Raw genomic sequence first — 17,679 nt, 5'->3', positions numbered from 1 at the left:
TCAGATTATAAAAGCTACCTGGTGTTTCCAAATCAAATCCCACAGTGCAGCTCCTGCAGCAACCACTGCATTTAAAAGTTGCCGTCTCCGATAGTTTGGCTCACTTTCTTGACTCTGCTGTCTGTTGCCTCTGCAGTGCAGCGGAGCCTCGGCTGCTGTGGGAACGAGTGGAGAAACTGGTTCCCAGGCCGACCAGTAATAGCGGCAGCGGAGGCTCCAGTTCCTCCAGCAGCTCCAGTAACTCCAGCTCTCAGCCCGGTTCTCACTGCGGCTCTGGAGAGCGGTTCAGGGCCCGCTGTGAGTCCACACACACTTTAACCAATGAGCACTTAGAAACATGTAGGAGGTGAATACTATAACTGAAACATCACCTTAAAGTACAGTTATGCTACACAAACACATAAAATCACACTTAGATTTTTTTCCAACAATATACTTTTTCTTAGTGTAAACTGACCTTATCGCCTCCACCTCCTTCAGCCTCCTCCAAATCGGAGGGTTCGCCCCTCCAGCGTCCCGAGAATGCTGGAAAAAAACCAGAGGAGAGGAGGGACTTGGTCAGGCCGAGCAGACCAGCGGTGAGAGTTGACTCAAAGCGGACTAGCCAGTAGCTCCGTAGCTGCGACAGATTTAGATCCAGAACTGTGTGTGTGTGGTGATAATTACATGATGGTGTGCTGCTTTTAGTTTTTGAGTGTGTGTGACAATTTGGGGGATTTTTTTTTTTTTAACTTTTTTCTTTTACGATGGTAAAAAAAATGAATGACATCTAACTCCTCTAAAATTGTGTCATGTGATCTGCTGGCCAGCCAATAGGGAGCTGTGATCAGACGGGTTGAAATGGCTGTTTTCTCTTTGGACTGAGCTCACTGGCTGATGGGTTTTCTGCACTTCTTTGCTTTCTCTCCACTGGTCTCTCTGCCTGGGCGGCAGCCATTTTAACTCACACCTTCTCTAACCTTAACAAACAACTTACTTTTTCTTCTGTGTTGTTATAATTTTTCATCTTTGCAGCTCTGATAAATCGTCTCATTAGCAGAGTTAATCTACTAACCTTTCCTACAGTAGCTTGACGAGCATCAGCTGTACGATCATCTCTCTCCTCCGCTTTATCTTTTGGCTTCGCTGCTCTCATGTGAGCTTCTCATTGGCTGACGTTCGTCTCTAACCACTCTTCCTCTCCTGCAGCCTTCTGTTTCCTGCTTTACTAAAGAAAACATCTTATGGCTAATGACTCGCATATAAAATGCAGCGATGAGGAATGGACAGAACTCCCAACAGAGGGAGAAATGCTGAATTGAAAGAGCTGAAATGACCTTTGACCCAGGTTTTCCCTTTCACCTCCCGACCTGTAGGACCTGACGGCTCTGGCCAAGGAACTGCGTGCAGTGGATGACATTCGTCCCCCAAATAAGGTGACAGACTACTCATCCTCCAGCGAAGATTCAGACACCACCGATGAAGATGATGATGAGGAGGTGGACCAGGAGGCAGGGGAAGAGTCGACTTCAGGCCCGGAGGACTCCAGAGCTGTGTACGTACACACACACACACACACACACACACACACACACACACACACACACACACACACACACACACACACACACACACACACACACACACACACACACACACACACACACACACACACAAGTTTACCTCAGACTGAAAACACACTTTGTATTACCCGTGGACGGGTAAATATGTTGGTGTTGATTGCCTCTTCTCCCCTGCAGGTCTTCCAGGTTGAGCAATGGAGAGACGGAGTCGGTGAAAACCATGATCGTTCACGATGAGGGCGAGAGCGATGCGGGCTCGACGCCCTGCAAAGACAGCACGCTGATTGTCAGACAGGTACTGGGTGAAAAAAAAAAAAAAACAGACACCGATCATTTCCCTCATATTTTTGGCCCAGTTTTTCCCATTAGTGTGTATTTTGTTTGTTTATACCCAGTGTTTCTCCATTTTGTTTGTATGTTGTGTTGACCATGTTCTTTTGTTAATAAAGTAGCTGTAAATTGAGGAGAAAAGCTCACCGATTTTAATCACACATACACAGACCAAATTCAATAATGGGAATTTATTTACATTTTTACTCAGGTTTGTGAATTATTTCCATCCATTCAGGGCATTTGGATTTTGAAGTTATTTGATTGATCGAGATGACAAATCTACATTAGCAGTTAGCCCCAATGCACACCACAGACAATCATTTATATAGTCCCAATAAACACCCCAAAGTGAGTTAGATTATTATCTAACCATGTAATTGACTGCTAACAGGAGTTTTCTTTCCACCTGTAGAGTTGCCACTCTAGTTTGCCCTTTGCTCTAGCTCACACCTTCCCTTCCCCTGAGCTCATCAGGAACGCATCTAGACCCAAAGTTGTGTACCCCTCTTTCTACTTCCAGAGTGCAGGTGACAACAGAAAGCGTACGGGCCCCGGCCCGGGCCAAACTCAGACCCCTGGCCTGCTCGCAGGCTTTGCCCCGAGCCCCGGCTCGCCATCAGGCCCGGGTCTTGTCCACCACACCCCCAGCCCCCACCACCATCATCACCATCACCACCATCACCCCACACAGCACTCGGACAGGAACGGCTTTGCCGGTCGCATCCACCACCTCCCAGACCTGATCCAGCAGAGCCACCATTCCTCCCCTTCCTCCTCTGCATCCAACTCCCCCTCCTCCTCCTCCAGCCTTGCCAGTCCCTCCACTCTGTCCCCTCAGATTCCCCTGGACAAGCTCGCCATCCTGGTAGAGGTATGTCTCCCAGCCCCGAAACGGACACCCGATAAAGGGTGTCGTTTCTCGTGTGATCTTAAACAGGAGGAGCAAAGAGAGGTAGAAATCCTCCTGGTCTTTCATGAATGGGAAAAACAGAGTAAGCCTTAGTGCAGCTCAGCGCCCAGCGTGGGCATGTTTTTGAAGGCAGTAGAGGAACAAATGTTTAAGTTCACAGCTTCTCCAAACAGCAGCCAAAATAAATGAAAACAAATCCTGGAGATTTAAATCATTTAGAAGCAAGTAAAAGTTTGCTCAGATTGTTGTTGTTTTTTCACATGATTGTTTGACCATGATGATTTCTTCCTGCATCTATTTTTAATGTCCTGGATTGGCTAGGTTGCCCTCTACTGGCCACCACTGGCACTGTGGCTCTCTCAGGCCTCCTCACAATTTATTGTTTTTTCTCTCTACTGGCAGCCTTCTGCAGAGAGACGGTGGTGTTGATGGAGGCCTGCATTTTATATATATATATCAATAGCATTGAAAGCCAACGCAAATCCATTTTTAATAGTTTTCTTCCCTGTAAATATCCTGTTAAGTTTATCGTATAAACGTTTAGTACTTGGGTTTAGAGTACAAATACTGTAGGTGAATAATATTTTTTTAGTGGAAAGATTTACAGCTGCAGTCTCATCGCCCCTCAGTGTGTTTTGTATTTATGATTTAAACAGATCTTTTATCTCCTGCGTGGAGCCTTTTTCTGTCCTCTAAGGCTAACTGTGGTTTTACAAGCATTCCCCCTCGAACATTTAAATCTCATTTCTAATCCTTGATGTTGCCTTTTTTAGCAAACGAGTCATATTCTCACATATTCCCCAGACAATAAATCATAGCTCACAGGGCAGTTAAGAGAGCAACAGCAAGTACGTTTCCCATGGAAATACTTTCTTTAATTACATTGTTCCCATTTTGTCTTGTTTTTCTTGTCAAGAACGTTCATATGTTGTTTTCTTTACCCGTCATTGTTTTTGCCTTTTTCTTCAGTATCTATAATTTTACCCTGATATCACTGAATGTTCGTTGCATGTGGCACATACCAAAGTAGCTTAGTTTGCCTGTTTGTTTGACTGCACTGTCTTCTTAAGTTGTTTATTATCACATTTTGTCTGAGCTGTTTTCAAAAATAACAGTCAGAGTTGTGATCTTCTGTCTCCATTAAATCGTATTCTGTCTCTCTGTAGAGCCAGTCTAGTAACAACATGCAGAAACACAAGTCCTCTTCCTCCTTCACGCCGTTCATCGACCCGCGCCTCCTCCAAGTCTCTCCATCCACTGGCAGCGCCCTCAACAATGTTGGTAGGTCTCTTCATAGTTTTATAACTTAAAGTTCTGAGTCAGATGGTGGCATTAGTTCTCCGCACACCAACTGTCCTTCTTTCTTCTTTTTTTTTTTTTTTTTTTACAATAAACTCATTTGTTTCTAACTTTAATCAAAGTCTAGAGAAACGCTGGCAGAGGCTAATACACCTGGCGAGGTGGGGTTAAAATACACTTCCATCAGAATGACACAGGGATCATAAAAATGACCACATTTGCAGTGAAGTATAAGTTGAGTAAAATTTGTGAGTCATGCCTTAAATTCATTGATGTGACTCAAACTAAACATTTTGCAGGTAGAGGAAGAATCCAAAGAGAGGGTCTGATTGTTGGACTCGTTTAGAATAAATGTAACTTTGAAGATATGTTTCCTCTCTGGTAAAGGAGATTAAAGTAAATGAGTTCAGTGCTGACAAGAGCTAAAGTTTCAAACTCAGTGCAACGCTGAAAGTCCCTGAACTGGAGTACAGATAAATAACGGGACTGCTCTGGGATTTCTCCGCCGTTCAGAGGGCAACGACCCCTGTGAGAATCCACAAAGACAAATTCGAAAGCGCCACTCTGACTTCGTGAACTGCTACAAGGAGATCAAGCCTGATCTTGGATTATGATTATGAAATTGTTTCACTATGATTGAGACCTGAGACTGAAAGTTTAATGAGAGACACCAGTGACAATCAACAGGTCTGCACACCAGTGCACCACTTGATGGATGGATGAGTTTGTTTGACCTCTGATGTTTTACAAAAGCACATGAAATAACCCTCGGATACTAATATTGTCTTTTGGATTACTCTTTTTTTTTTTTTAACCTATATTTGTAATATTAATGAAGACAAACGAAAGCTGATTAGATTACAAAATTGACATGACTCTAAGATCTTTTGTTAAACTCTTTAAAGTCCGCCGTCAGTTCAGTGTTTGAGTTTCATCGTGCAGAATGATATAAATATGAAGAGTTTAAAACTAGCAGGCTGTTTTAACTTCGATCTGCTGAAGGAAGGAAATTAAATTAAAACATTTTAAGGGGTGGGGTCTACAGGCAGGTTTTGTGACATCACAAAAAGTTTAAAAAGCCAATTCTGGTCTAGTTCAACTGATGTGAAATCTACAAACCTTCAGTGCACTACGCTGAGAACGGTTTAAGATCTTCTGGATCAATGCAACTGCTTCAGTTTTGACTGAAGAGGTCTAAGACAAGTTTTTTTTTTTTTTTTTTTTTTTTTTATCACATCACATTAAAACAATTCTCATTACTCTTGTATCTCACCAATCACCAACGATCACTGCTGCAAACTTTAACAAATACTTTGATGTTGGGGCCAATGAACACAAAAATCCAAACCAGGTTCCTGCTCCTCGAGGAGTAAAGAGCTTGAGCGTGTGAACTCTTAAGGAGAGAAAACCAAACCAAAATCAGTTTGTTAGCGTGGACTCCGCTCCTCCCCGAGGTCACAGAGTCCGTCCGCTGCCACTGCTTCCAAACAAAGCTTTGTTATCAGGACGGTCCTCGTGTTCCCATCGTCCTCGTCCCTCCGTCACCAGGCTGAATGTGAAGGACTCTGCTTTACTCTGCATTACCTCACCTGATGCAGCTGGTGACCAGCCACTGACCCCTCAAGTGCACTGGATTGTTCAGTCGGCATTTAATCACTGATTTGATGAGTTTAGATTTTCCTACAGATGTTTAAATTCCAGATTCAACAACAATATTTAACCATTTAAGAGGCAGAGAAACAGCGCTCCACTTTTGAACACAGACACCTTCAAATTCTGTGATGCCATGACTGCAGAGGTTTGTTATGTAAATGATTTAACACGAGAAAAACTGTGGCTCTGAACTAAGTGTCTTACAAACACTGTTGTAACATTAATGAAATTTAGTTGGACAATTGTCTATGAACTTCACTGAACCCCCGTTTTCAGATGAGAGTAGATCAGTTGCTGCAATTATTTCATGGATGATGGTTAAATATATATTTTTAAATTAAAAAAAAAAAAAATGACATCATTATTAAGCAACTTTCCCTGTTTTCAATTTCAAGTAATGTCATAACAATAAATCCTTTGACTGACCCTCACCCTGCCCGTTAAACTCTACATCCTACACCATCCTACACCATCCTACCTAAGCCCTTCCCTTTGACCTTTTAGGCTACGCGAATGATGCCCGGCTGGCAGAGGCGCTGAGAGCCGACCCGTCTCGAAAGGGCTCCGTGGTCAACGTCAACCCTGTCAACACTCGCCCGCAGAGTGACACGCCAGAGATCCGCAAATACAAGAAGCGGTTCAACTCTGAGATCCTGTGTGCTGCACTCTGGGGTAAGAATGAAGGCACACATCTTTCAGAAACAAAAAACTTGTGACCATAATTTCACACAAGTAAATGGGCTGCCTGTTAATTCTGACATGACCATTAACAAAAGAGGGAAACGATTACTGTCAGACTGAGTGCTGCCGTGTGAGAACTGGCAGTGTGTGGAGGCAACATGGTTTAAATTTATAGGAACACAAGCAATAAGAGCAGCACCATAAGTGTATAATTTAGGTCACATGTCCAATCAACCACAATCTCATTGGTTTAGGAGTTATGTCGGCAAAATGCTTTGATGCTATTGATATTTAAGGCTACTATATTTCTCTGTAGGTCTAACATTCATACGTTATGGCCTTTCTTAAAATATTAAACAATTTGTAACTATTATTTTCAATGTAAATCAAAAAAGCCAGTTTTTCCAGATGTTTTAGCCATAACAGTCTTCACCACAAGGTGGCAGCAAAGCCCAGAGAAAACTGCATATATCATATGTCTGATCACACTGCATGCTATTTGAAGTTCAGGTCAGAGGTGTTGGTTCTCCTTAATATAAATCTATACATGTGTGTGTGTGTGTGTGTGTGTGTGTGTGTGTGTGTGTGTGTGTGTGTGTGTGTGTGTGTGTGTGTGTGTGTGTGTGTGTGTGTGTGTGTGTGTGTGTGTGTGTGTGTGTGTGTGTGTAGGAGTGAACCTGTTGGTGGGAACAGAGAGCGGCCTGATGCTGTTGGATCGCAGCGGTCAAGGGAAAGTTTACCCTCTGATCAACCGGCGGCGCTTCCAGCAGATGGATGTCCTGGAGGGGCTCAATGTCCTGGTCACTATTTCAGGTAAACACACACACACACACACACACACACACACACACACACACACACACACACACACACACACACACACACACACACACACACACACACACACACACACACACACACACACACACACACACACAGACACCATTACAGTTAGAATGAACACAAATAGAAACTGAACCATGCGTGCAGATACTTGTGCATAGATTTAGGTGGACAAACACGTCCACACATGTCCACACATGTCCACACACACACACACACACACACACACACACACACACACACACACACACACACACACACACACACACACACACACACACACACACACACACACACACACTGTAAATTTTAATAAAGTAGTTTAACTTAATTAGGAGACTGAAAGTTCACTCCGGTTTATCCTGCTGTGTCAGCTCGTAGTGGACTGTCCACCATGTGTGTGTGTGTATTTACCAGTGTGTTTTGTCTTGTCTACGTCTCTTCCTGTCTCATGCTATCTCAGACAAAATGTCTCTTTATTGCTTCATTCAAATTTTTGCACACAGACTGTTGAGTTGTGATATTTCTCCTTGTATATTTCTGATTGACAGCGCATCCATGATCTTCCTCTTTCTCAATGTCACGCGCACACACACACACACACACACACACACACACACACACACACACACACACACACACACACACACACACACACACACACACACACACACACAAACACACACACGTGCATACAGAAGGATTGCTCTCAGATGTGTCACAACAGATATTTTAAAGCGAAGCGGATGTTGAGCAAAGCTCCGCTGGGTGAGACCACGTCATGTGTGTGTATTCTATGTAACGCTGACACACACTCAAGCTTTCCATGATGGATGGAAGGAGTTGCTGACGTGACGATTTCCGTCTCCGAAACTCGTTTGTATTTTCGACATGTAAATATACACGTCACAGGCAGATGTATGCCGGGAAAAGTTCTTTCTAATGAGACCACATCCTCACGGCATCTCATCTTATGTAATCAGATTACTGATTACTTTGAGACAGTATAAACAGAAGACTTGCGCAAGAAACATGGTGTGTCAATTTTATCTGCTGTTTAACGTCTTAAATGGCATTAGTGAAAACAGTCGGCAGGGACAGGCTGTTAGAAACAGCTGCACAGACTGGAAGTTATTCTGTATAATAAGGTATGATCTGTTTATAGTCCAGTCCTTGCTTGATTTTTTTTTTTAAATTTGACCGTGCACTTAATTTTTCTCAGAAGACTTTATGCACAGCAGCTTTTCTCTCAGTTTGGAACACACACAGCAAGAAGGGATCTTAATTAAGCCATCTTCATAGTCTTCCTCTCTACATCTGCACACACAAGGTCTCTTTGCATATTTCTTTGTCCCAACTTGACCTACTGTTTCCTGCCATGTTGCAAAACACTGCAGTCACACAGATCAGAGCAGGAAAAATCCCATCACAGGATCTTCTAGGATAGGAAATGTCTTAGTTGTGGGCTGATCATTGCAGTAGTAAAGAATGCAGTCACCTACAATTATGTTAAATTAAAAGTTGAGAATCATTGCAGGTTTGAATTATATTTTAGGAAAAATCTCAGCAGCCAATAAAGACATTATAAAGTTCTTCTCTTGTATCTCTCTGCTGTCCTTTTCTCTCTCTGCTCTCCTCTCACCCCAACCGGTCGAGGCAGATGGCTCCGCCCACCTCTGATCCTGGTTCTGTTGGAGGTTTCTTCCTGTTAAGAGGGAGTTTTTTCTTCCCTCTGTTGGAGGTTTTTCTCCCTTAAAGAGGAGGTTTTTTTCCCTCCTAGCTTATGTGGGACTTGTTGAATTGTTGGGTTTCTCTTCATAATGTTGTAAAGTCTTGCTGTAACGACTTGTGTTAAGTGCCATGAAATAACCTGTGTTGTGATTTGGCGCTATATAAATAAAATTGAATTGAATTGAATAAATGGCTTTTAAGGATATTTTCTAAGGAGTCTGATGAGGTTAAAGCTCATTTAAGTGTAAAGAACAACTTCACTGTTTGACCAACACAATTTGGCTTGTGGTCTTTAAAAGCGCCCACACACTCTTTAACGACATGCAGGTTAGGCTGTCAAATGGACAAATGCAAAGCCGGCAGTGTAGTGAATGTAGATTTTAGAAGATAACTTAGCTTTATTTTTGAGTTTTAGAGAATAAGACAGCAAATAGTAAAGAAATGTAGATATACAGTACATGTGAATTTTGGAGTAAAGAAAACAAAAAAGTAACCTCTCCTCCTCCTCTCTTCTCTTTGTATTCCTCGTTCACTGGCAGGCAAGAAGAACAAGCTCCGTGTGTACTACCTGTCCTGGCTGCGGAACAAGATCCTGCACAATGACCCTGAGGTGGAGAAGAAACAGGGTTGGACCACCGTAGGAGACCTGGAGGGCTGCGTACACTACAAAGTCGGTAGGTAATACTTTCACAGGTTATATAGAATTATTAGGGATTTCCCCATAAAGGTAAACAGACATGGTTAAGTCTATGTCGATATGTCACTGGGTGTGTTTAGATTAAGATTATTAAAGTTTGGGTGTAGGTCATGGGTTGGCGTGGTAAAGGTGAAGATAAGCATTTGGTCGGCACTTGAATTTCTACCCATACCTGCAATGGGATCTATGGGAGTCTACATATCATTATATTTTTGATCCCTGCTTTGATATTAATCCTTGCAGATCTAAACCAAACCAAGTCTGGATTGAAATGTGTGACTTCAGGTTTCTAAACTTAAAAAAAACTCGGGATAAGCATGCCTTGATAAATGATGGAAGGAAAGCCCTTGATGACGTAATAATGCAGTAAGGACATTAGAGTGGGCATGCAACGACACCGTCCTGTCTAAAACTCAGAATGTCCTCGGTGGTTTTAGTGCCCCTGAGCAAAGACTGGTACTTCCTGTTGGAAACCCCTGTCCCTCGTTCAGAGCGGCCAATCGTGACATCCATTTCCTGTCATTCACACCCGCCAATTCATTTCTTGTAGTAACACTGGTGGAAAGTACAGGACTTTCCAAAGACATAATCAGTGTTTGAAATACAAGCTGTGGAACTCTTGGTTTAATTTTACTCAATGCAAATATTGAACAGAAATAGCTAAAACAATATGCATTTAAGTGGAGGTCAAAAAAGGCTGAACAGTATACATTTACCTTCATCATCAGTCATCTCATACTGAGGTTGAATCAAGAAGGAGCAATGAAGAAATCTAAGATACATTTATAATATTCTAAAGGTTTTCTATCCTGATGACAACGGTGCTCTTTTGTGTTGATTTTTATTCCCCCAGTGAAATATGAGAGGATCAAATTTTTGGTTCTGGCTCTGAAGAACTCCGTGGAGGTCTACGCTTGGGCACCAAAGCCCTACCACAAGTTCATGGCCTTCAAGGTGAATAAATCGACTGGTTTAGCACGTTAGTGTGATGTTACCTTTTGTTGTTAATGATAAAAAAAAAAAAACTAAAATTTCTGATCTGTGTGCTTCAGTCTTTTGGTGACCTGGTACACAAGCCCCTGTTGGTTGACCTGACCGTGGAGGAAGGTCAGAGGTTAAAGGTCATCTATGGCTCATGCTCAGGCTTTCACGCCGTGGATGTCGACTCCGGGGCTGTCTACGACATCTACCTGCCTACACACGTAAGATCACAGATTCATATTCTCACATGCATGTTGGCTGTGTGTGTCAATTATGTAATATCTTGATAATACAAGAAGTTACCAACTAAATAAAATATGTAATCAAAATGTATAATAAAAATAAAACTTTTTGCTCAGAGCAACAAATAAGGACCAAAAGAGACCCGATTTTGCCCAATGGGTCACATTTAATAGACCTCTAACGAGTAAAAGCAACATTATATTGCATATTATATGAAATTCAATTCCAATTCTATATTCCCATTGAGGAGGCGGAGTGATATGAGTGATATGAGTGATAAGAGTGATATGAGTGATAGGAGTGATAGGAGTGATATGAGTGATAGGAGTGATATGAGTGATAGGAGTGATATGAGTGATAGGAGTGATATGAGTGATAGGAGTGATGAGCAGGTTGAGCTGTTGAGCTGATTTGAGCACGTTCCAAATGTTCAGACGACCAATCAGATCGCTGGGTCGGAAATACGTGTTGTATCATGAATATTTCACTTGTGATGTTTCAACAGGTGGGTACTTGTTTGGTGGGTTCAGTCAGGGCCGTATGACATATAAAATGTTGACTTTGTAGAAACTGACTGATTACAATGTGAACACAAAGGATACTTCAAATTCAAATGAAACATAAGTGATAGCTGCGTATGTCAGCTGCCTGGAGTTACCACAGTTGAGTAAACTGCAGCTGGCTCAGGTAACTATTCATGTCACAACACTGTTGTGACTTAGGATGGTCTGACTTCGAATCTCATGACGAAATGCCAACGGATTTGCTGCATTTTCATTCGGGACATGGGCTGCATTAAAACAAACTCTCTTTCTCAACCACCACCACCAACAAACCCTTACACCACGTGATGCAGAGCAGCAGAAACTGTCAGTAAGGATGTCATGCTGACTTCTGCCTGCTGAGAATTGCATGCACCTTGCGGGACAAGGAACATTTACCAGACATTGTAATAATTTGGCAAAGTAGTAGGCCTGCTGTTTAAAAACTTTGTCATCTTCTTTGTTGGTTTCATCAGTGATAAATTGCGCTGATAAAACCATTTGATTTCCATCAAACTTGGATTTGAAGTGTCAAGTTTTGAGTGCCATGGGGCTGCATGTATTTTCCAGCAGAACTGATTGTAGCTGCAGGGGAAATACCTCCCCAGTTATATCATTATAAAATGTCTGAAATTCACACTCGTGGGGGGAATGCAATTCTTGCCGGGTTGGCAGGAGTCAGAAGAACATCGTACCTGTATCACAATATCACAATATCACAGTTGTAAATGAAAATGGTGATCTCAATTCTAAGCAAAAAAAAAATAAATCCTGATGCTCATTTAATCCCGAATCGTGCAGCGAAGTCGAATCACATAAAATGGTCTCAAAGGAAGTGACCGTGTCAGTTGTGTTGTTCCTCTCCAGATTCAGACCAATATCCAATCTCACGCTATCATCATCTTGCCCAACACTGACGGCATTGAACTGCTGGTGTGCTACGAGGACGAAGGTGTTTACGTCAACACCTACGGACGCATCACCAAGGACGTGGTGCTGCAGTGGGGGGAGATGCCCACCTCAGTGGGTAAGTCACCCACGCTTCTTACCCTTTTTCTTCATGTATTTATACAGATCAGTGGTGCCCATCTTTTGTGCCTTACAATCCCTTAAATGAAGTAATATATACTTTCACCCACTCTTACACATAAAAGGATTTGTAATACTTTTCATTATGTTTGTTACCTTCCAAAATGTGCAAGACGATCATTCACCCTATTTGCTAGGTAATATATTTGGATAACATTTTTCATGATGATTAGCCAATCAATAATTAATCATTATCTAACTATTTGCACACATCTATTGTGTTTTACTTGCATCTCTTGTCCTGTAGCTGCAGAGGAAACACAGGCAACCACATTTGTACATACTTGAAAGGTGTAAAGACAATCTGTAAGAGTGTTGTTGGTTCAGTGTCATTGTAATCAGATCACCGGAATCTAAAGATCAGACTACACAGATTCAGCACAATTTTGAAATCATTTAGTCGTTGCCATCAAATTCCCAGTGTCGGGCCCAAATATGAGCGATGGGAACGACAAACAGACCTTGTAGTGTGACATTATTGAAGAACAGCGATGCGACATCCGGGACACCACACAACACCCGGACGAAAAGTCTTGCATGTCCGACTTTTTTATATATATATATATATATTTTTTTTTAACCTTCCAAGTTTGACATATACTACGTTGAGCAGAGCAAAGGGCCACTAGCACCACCCACATACTGATTGAGTTAACACAAAGACACGGCAAGAATTAAAGGCACTTTCATAGCCTAATGAAAGACGAATACTATCGTGTAGTCGGAGCCCGACTTTAAACCTTTTGGCGGCCCTTAAATATGAACATAATTGAATATACTTCTCTCCAGCCTACATTCGCTCCAATCAGATCATGGGTTGGGGGGAGAAGGCCATTGAGATCCGCTCGGTGGAGACCGGCCATCTGGACGGCGTCTTCATGCACAAGAGAGCCCAGAGACTCAAGTTCCTCTGTGAAAGAAATGACAAGGTGAGACCTTCACGTCGACTCCTCTGAGCTGATCTGTAAAGCTCAGTTCGGACCAAAGATTTGTGACGAAACAAAACGCTGCGAGGAAATGTTTCAGCAGTGCGAACTGTCCTGTCTCAGCTCAACTCGAGCCAGCTGATGGTTTCATCTGTGACTCAGCTTCTGAGTGGGTTGTTTTAGAACAGAAGGCATGTGACCTCTTTCAACAGCTCGCAGCAAAGTCAGCTGCAGGAAATTGCAGTTTCTGGTTTTAGAAATAATATCAACTCATCAATCTGTATGGCACGAGCCTTAAGAGTTACTGAAACAGGTTAAACAAACAAACTGCCCTTTGTCAAATGGACACAATTGGAGTGCTTGGAGGTTTCAAATTCTCAAGCCATTTATTTTTGTATGTTTTTGCTGTAACATTACAAATTAAATAAATAAACCGTCAAGATTTATTTCTGATAGGGCTTATTGACCATCCAAAACTTACTTCCACACAGAGCATGGCAGGTGTAACTGAAACTCCCTGAGGTCTCCCAAAGTCACTTTCAGTCTGCTGTGGAAGGAACTTTTCAAACTGAGACAGTTTCTCTTCTCTCTTTTCCCCACTTTATCTTCCTGCTTGGACAATCGAGAAGTAGAGAATTATAGAGATTTTTTATTTTTTTCCTCTTTGTGGTTGTTTAGCTGGGACAACTTATACGGGAAATGATGTGAGCCTTGATGAGTAACATATCGGAATGACTTTCAAGAATCATTTAAGGATTTCCCTTTTTAGACAGTTAGTTGGCTAAGCAAGCGATTGCTTGTTTTTTAAAAAAAAAAAATGTATTTACAAAACTGTTTTTAGTCCGATTTTACTGAGCTTTTATCTTTGTGTCCTCCTCAGGTGTTTTTCGCCTCAGTACGGTCTGGAGGCTCCAGCCAGGTGTACTTCATGACTCTGGGCCGAAGCAACCTGCTCAGCTGGTAGAGGTCCACACCCTCGCCCTCTTTCTCCTCCTTCTCCTCATTGTCCTCCACCCTCGCTAACACTGGATCTCAGAACCCACCATTGATGTCTTGTCAGCCCACAGACAACCAAAAGAGAACAAACACCACAAGCAACCAGCCCTTTTGGGGCAGTCGGCGCCTTCGGCCGCCCTCTGGAGCCGCAGCCTCGCTGCGACCGAGCTCCGGGCCCGCCTGCGACGCAGTCGGTCAAGCCGTCGTCCCTCCCCGGAACACCTTAAGTGACGACACGCGTACAAAATGAAATCAATGGTTAATACATGAAAGGAAGTAGAAATAAATTAAATGTGAATACACGTAAAAGAGGGCAAACAGCTTTTAGTTTCCCCTCAATTTCCTCGGTGCTCATCAGGTTGCGATGGGATTGATTTTTGTACCTCTGCATCATTTCCGTGCTCCTGGGCTGGTCAGTAAGCTTGAGGTCTTCTAACTATTAGTACTGCTACTGCTCTTATTACTACTACTGCTACTACCTTCTGCAGGTCTGCCTCTTGTAAGGGAGTTCCCCTGTGCCCCACGTTTCCACCCGCCGCCCTTTCTCATGAGTGTGGGGCCGCTGGGGTCGGAGTCCGTTGTATTGATGCTACAGTAGTGTGTGTAAATGTACTTCTGTTCGGTCCAATTACTGCTGGTTAGACACTAACCGGGGGTTAATTGTAAAAAAAAAAAAAAAAAAAAAAGAAAGAAAAAAAAAACCCAACAACAACAACAGCCGGAGGGACTCGTCGAGGCGACAAGCGAAGGGACCTAATATTTAAGGTTTTACTGTAAGTCTGATTGACCTAAAAGGAGGGCGTGTGTGGTTGAAAAGTGTTTCGGACAGGTGCTTTAAAATATGGGGGGATTGCCGAGAGAGAAAGGGAAGCAGATGGATTTCAGAATAGTATTTTTTTGAATCATTACTATTATTATTATTATTATTATTCCTTGAAGATAAGTGTAACTATGTGGAGTTCAACATGTCTTTTACCTTGTTTTTTTTTAACATTTCCGCACATCCACCCACAGTCCACAGTTTGCTTGCTTTTACTCTAAAACCACAGATGTGTGAGGTGTGTTTGTCAAAGAAGAAAGTGATGTGGGTGTGATCCAAAAATTAAAAAAAAAAAAAAAATTTAAATAAAATAAAACAAAGGTGTCTATGTACAATAAAATGCATTTAAGCTTCCGGATATTGTCATTTGTCATGTTTCAAGCCGCCCTACACACGGTCAAACATGACAACTCGGGTGGGGCGGTCGCTGAAAAACCTCTCGACTTGAGAAACTTGAACTGCTGTGAATAGTCAGATATTACGAGAAAAACAAAGATGGAGTGAAAAAGTAGAGGAGAAAGTTTAGTATGTGTGTGTGCAGTTGGACAGTCCAGTGTTACTGATTTACGTGGCAGAGAGGTAAACGCATGGTCAGCAGGTTTGATTCAGTACAAAAGGCGGATTTCTATCTTCCATTTGTTTGTATTTTCCAACTCATTTCACCTTTCATTTATATCATTTGTATGAATGCAATGCACTAAGTGTCAAGAATGTAGAACGACTTATTACTGTGTGGTGGTCCAAGGCATGAGATGTTTGTTTTTTTTCTTTTTGCTTTGTATCTTGTCACAAGTGATCAATCCTAGATGTCGATTTTTGGAGTTAAGATAACTAAAGCTGCAACAGCAGAGCCTCTACGTCGGGTGTAGATATATTTCAAATCTGTATTTTTTTTTTTTTGCAACCTTTTTCCGCAGCTGTGAGAATCAGTGTGTCAGGGCTGAGTAATGTTTTCTGGCATCCTGAGAGTCCTGCTTGCATATGTTGGGACATAAACCTTTTCAACTCAACACTCAGACTCTGGATTTTACTGCGATGAAGTGTCCTAAAAACAGGCAACACGGAGCAGAGCTTTTCCTCACTCAGCTGTTTGTGACGAAACTCAAGACGGAAACCCACTTTTTTGGGGGGAAGGAATTGTTTTCTCTATTTTGTGCCCTCTAACCTCGCCCCATTTCCTGCTCCAGCTCTTTTTTTCTTTTTTTTTAAAGTTGTCTGTATCTGTGAAAGACTGAGCAGCGACCTGCAGCGTTGATCTCCTTCAGGCCGAGCTGGATATTCCACCCCATTTTTACAGCAACTCTCCCAAGATTGCACATCAGTCAAACAAAGGGAGGCAAAGGTAGAGTCCAATCTGTGCTCATGTCCAAACACGTCTTCGTCGGGTCAAGTTTACCTTGGGTGTGTTCTTTCCCACCCCTGACGTTACCAACAACAACAACAACAACAAAACACGTGAGCAGTGCTTCCACATGTGAAAAGGTCACTGCTGGTTCCCGTCACGAACTCTTCGCTCCCCCCGTACGGAGAAGCCGTTTTGGACCCCAATGCTGTTGTTCGAGGTCTGTGTGTGCAGTAGTACCCAGTGTGTGTCTCTTATTGCATCAAGGCCTTGATGAGTAGCTGTATTGACTTCATGAAAAAAAAAAAAAAAAAAATTGTGGTTATTATTGATATTCTTAATGGGCAGAGTAAAGGATGAACTATCCGATGAGAAAAAGCAGTCGCACGCCGACTCGTGTTGGAAAAAGTGCCAAGAAGGCAGCATTTAAAAAGTGTAAACCTATTGTTATGAAAAACCACTACTTGGAAATCCTTTCAAAAAAAAAAAAAAAAAAAAAAATCACTTGAAGCATTGTGTATTCTTAAGTTTTAGAGATAGTTGAGAAGCTTAACAATAGTTTCTGTAAGTCTATGTACACGTAAATATGCGACTGCGGTGGTTTAATATTATTACACTCACCTTAGGTGGAGAAAATGTTTACAGAGGCAATGTTTTGTTACACTAATGTGCATCACGGTATTTATGTTTAATGCATATACATCTTGGTTCTTTAATTCTGTTTCTGCTTTTTGAGCCCTTTCTTTTTTTTTTTTTGTCATCTCCCCAACTCCATTAACTAACTTACTTACGAAACAATAAAGAACACGCGTGTTGTTCATTTCAGGTATTCACGTTAACGCTGCTTCTCCATGGAAACATTGCAGTAACGTTCCCTGCAGGCTTGGATTTGAGGCGATGTGTTTTTTCCTCTGCTGTTTCTGCCATGCTACTCTAACTTATGTCCTCTCTGTGTATGACAGGAAGTTATGTATTTTCCTGAAGGTTTTTTTTTTTTCTTTGAATAAACTTTAAAAGTAATTTTAAAAGAA

At 42.1% G+C, this 17,679-nt stretch overlaps 1 protein-coding gene across 4 annotated transcripts in view; it reads left to right on the top strand.

Moving 5' to 3' along the window:
* map4k4 (mitogen-activated protein kinase kinase kinase kinase 4) overlaps positions 1-17,679 on the top strand; it is a 110,166-nt gene extending 92,487 nt beyond the window's left edge. For 2 of the 4 annotated variants that reach the window (XM_069725241.1, XM_069725245.1), the window contains 14 exons: positions 137-297; positions 481-578; positions 1,356-1,534; positions 1,740-1,857; positions 2,416-2,766; positions 3,972-4,086; positions 6,262-6,429; positions 7,108-7,251; positions 9,552-9,686; positions 10,563-10,663; positions 10,762-10,911; positions 12,343-12,502; positions 13,354-13,493; positions 14,371-17,679. In XM_069725241.1, coding sequence (XP_069581342.1) covers positions 137-297; positions 481-578; positions 1,356-1,534; positions 1,740-1,857; positions 2,416-2,766; positions 3,972-4,086; positions 6,262-6,429; positions 7,108-7,251; positions 9,552-9,686; positions 10,563-10,663; positions 10,762-10,911; positions 12,343-12,502; positions 13,354-13,493; positions 14,371-14,454 — 2,104 coding nt within the window. In that variant the 3' untranslated portion in view covers positions 14,455-17,679. The remainder of the gene's footprint in view (positions 1-136; positions 298-480; positions 579-1,355; positions 1,535-1,739; positions 1,858-2,415; positions 2,767-3,971; positions 4,087-6,261; positions 6,430-7,107; positions 7,252-9,551; positions 9,687-10,562; positions 10,664-10,761; positions 10,912-12,342; positions 12,503-13,353; positions 13,494-14,370) is intronic. The other 2 variants (XM_069725242.1, XM_069725244.1) reach the window with 2 other exon arrangements.

The sequence above is a fragment of the Brachyistius frenatus genome, unplaced genomic scaffold, assembly GCF_029030835.1.
Source record: "Brachyistius frenatus isolate BFR_SWC_R1_liver_20210118 unplaced genomic scaffold, ASM2903083v1 Contig_416, whole genome shotgun sequence".
Taxonomy (NCBI): domain Eukaryota; kingdom Metazoa; phylum Chordata; class Actinopteri; family Embiotocidae; genus Brachyistius; species Brachyistius frenatus.
Note: the sequence above shows the minus strand (reverse complement) of the source record. Positions and strands in the feature narration are given on the sequence as shown.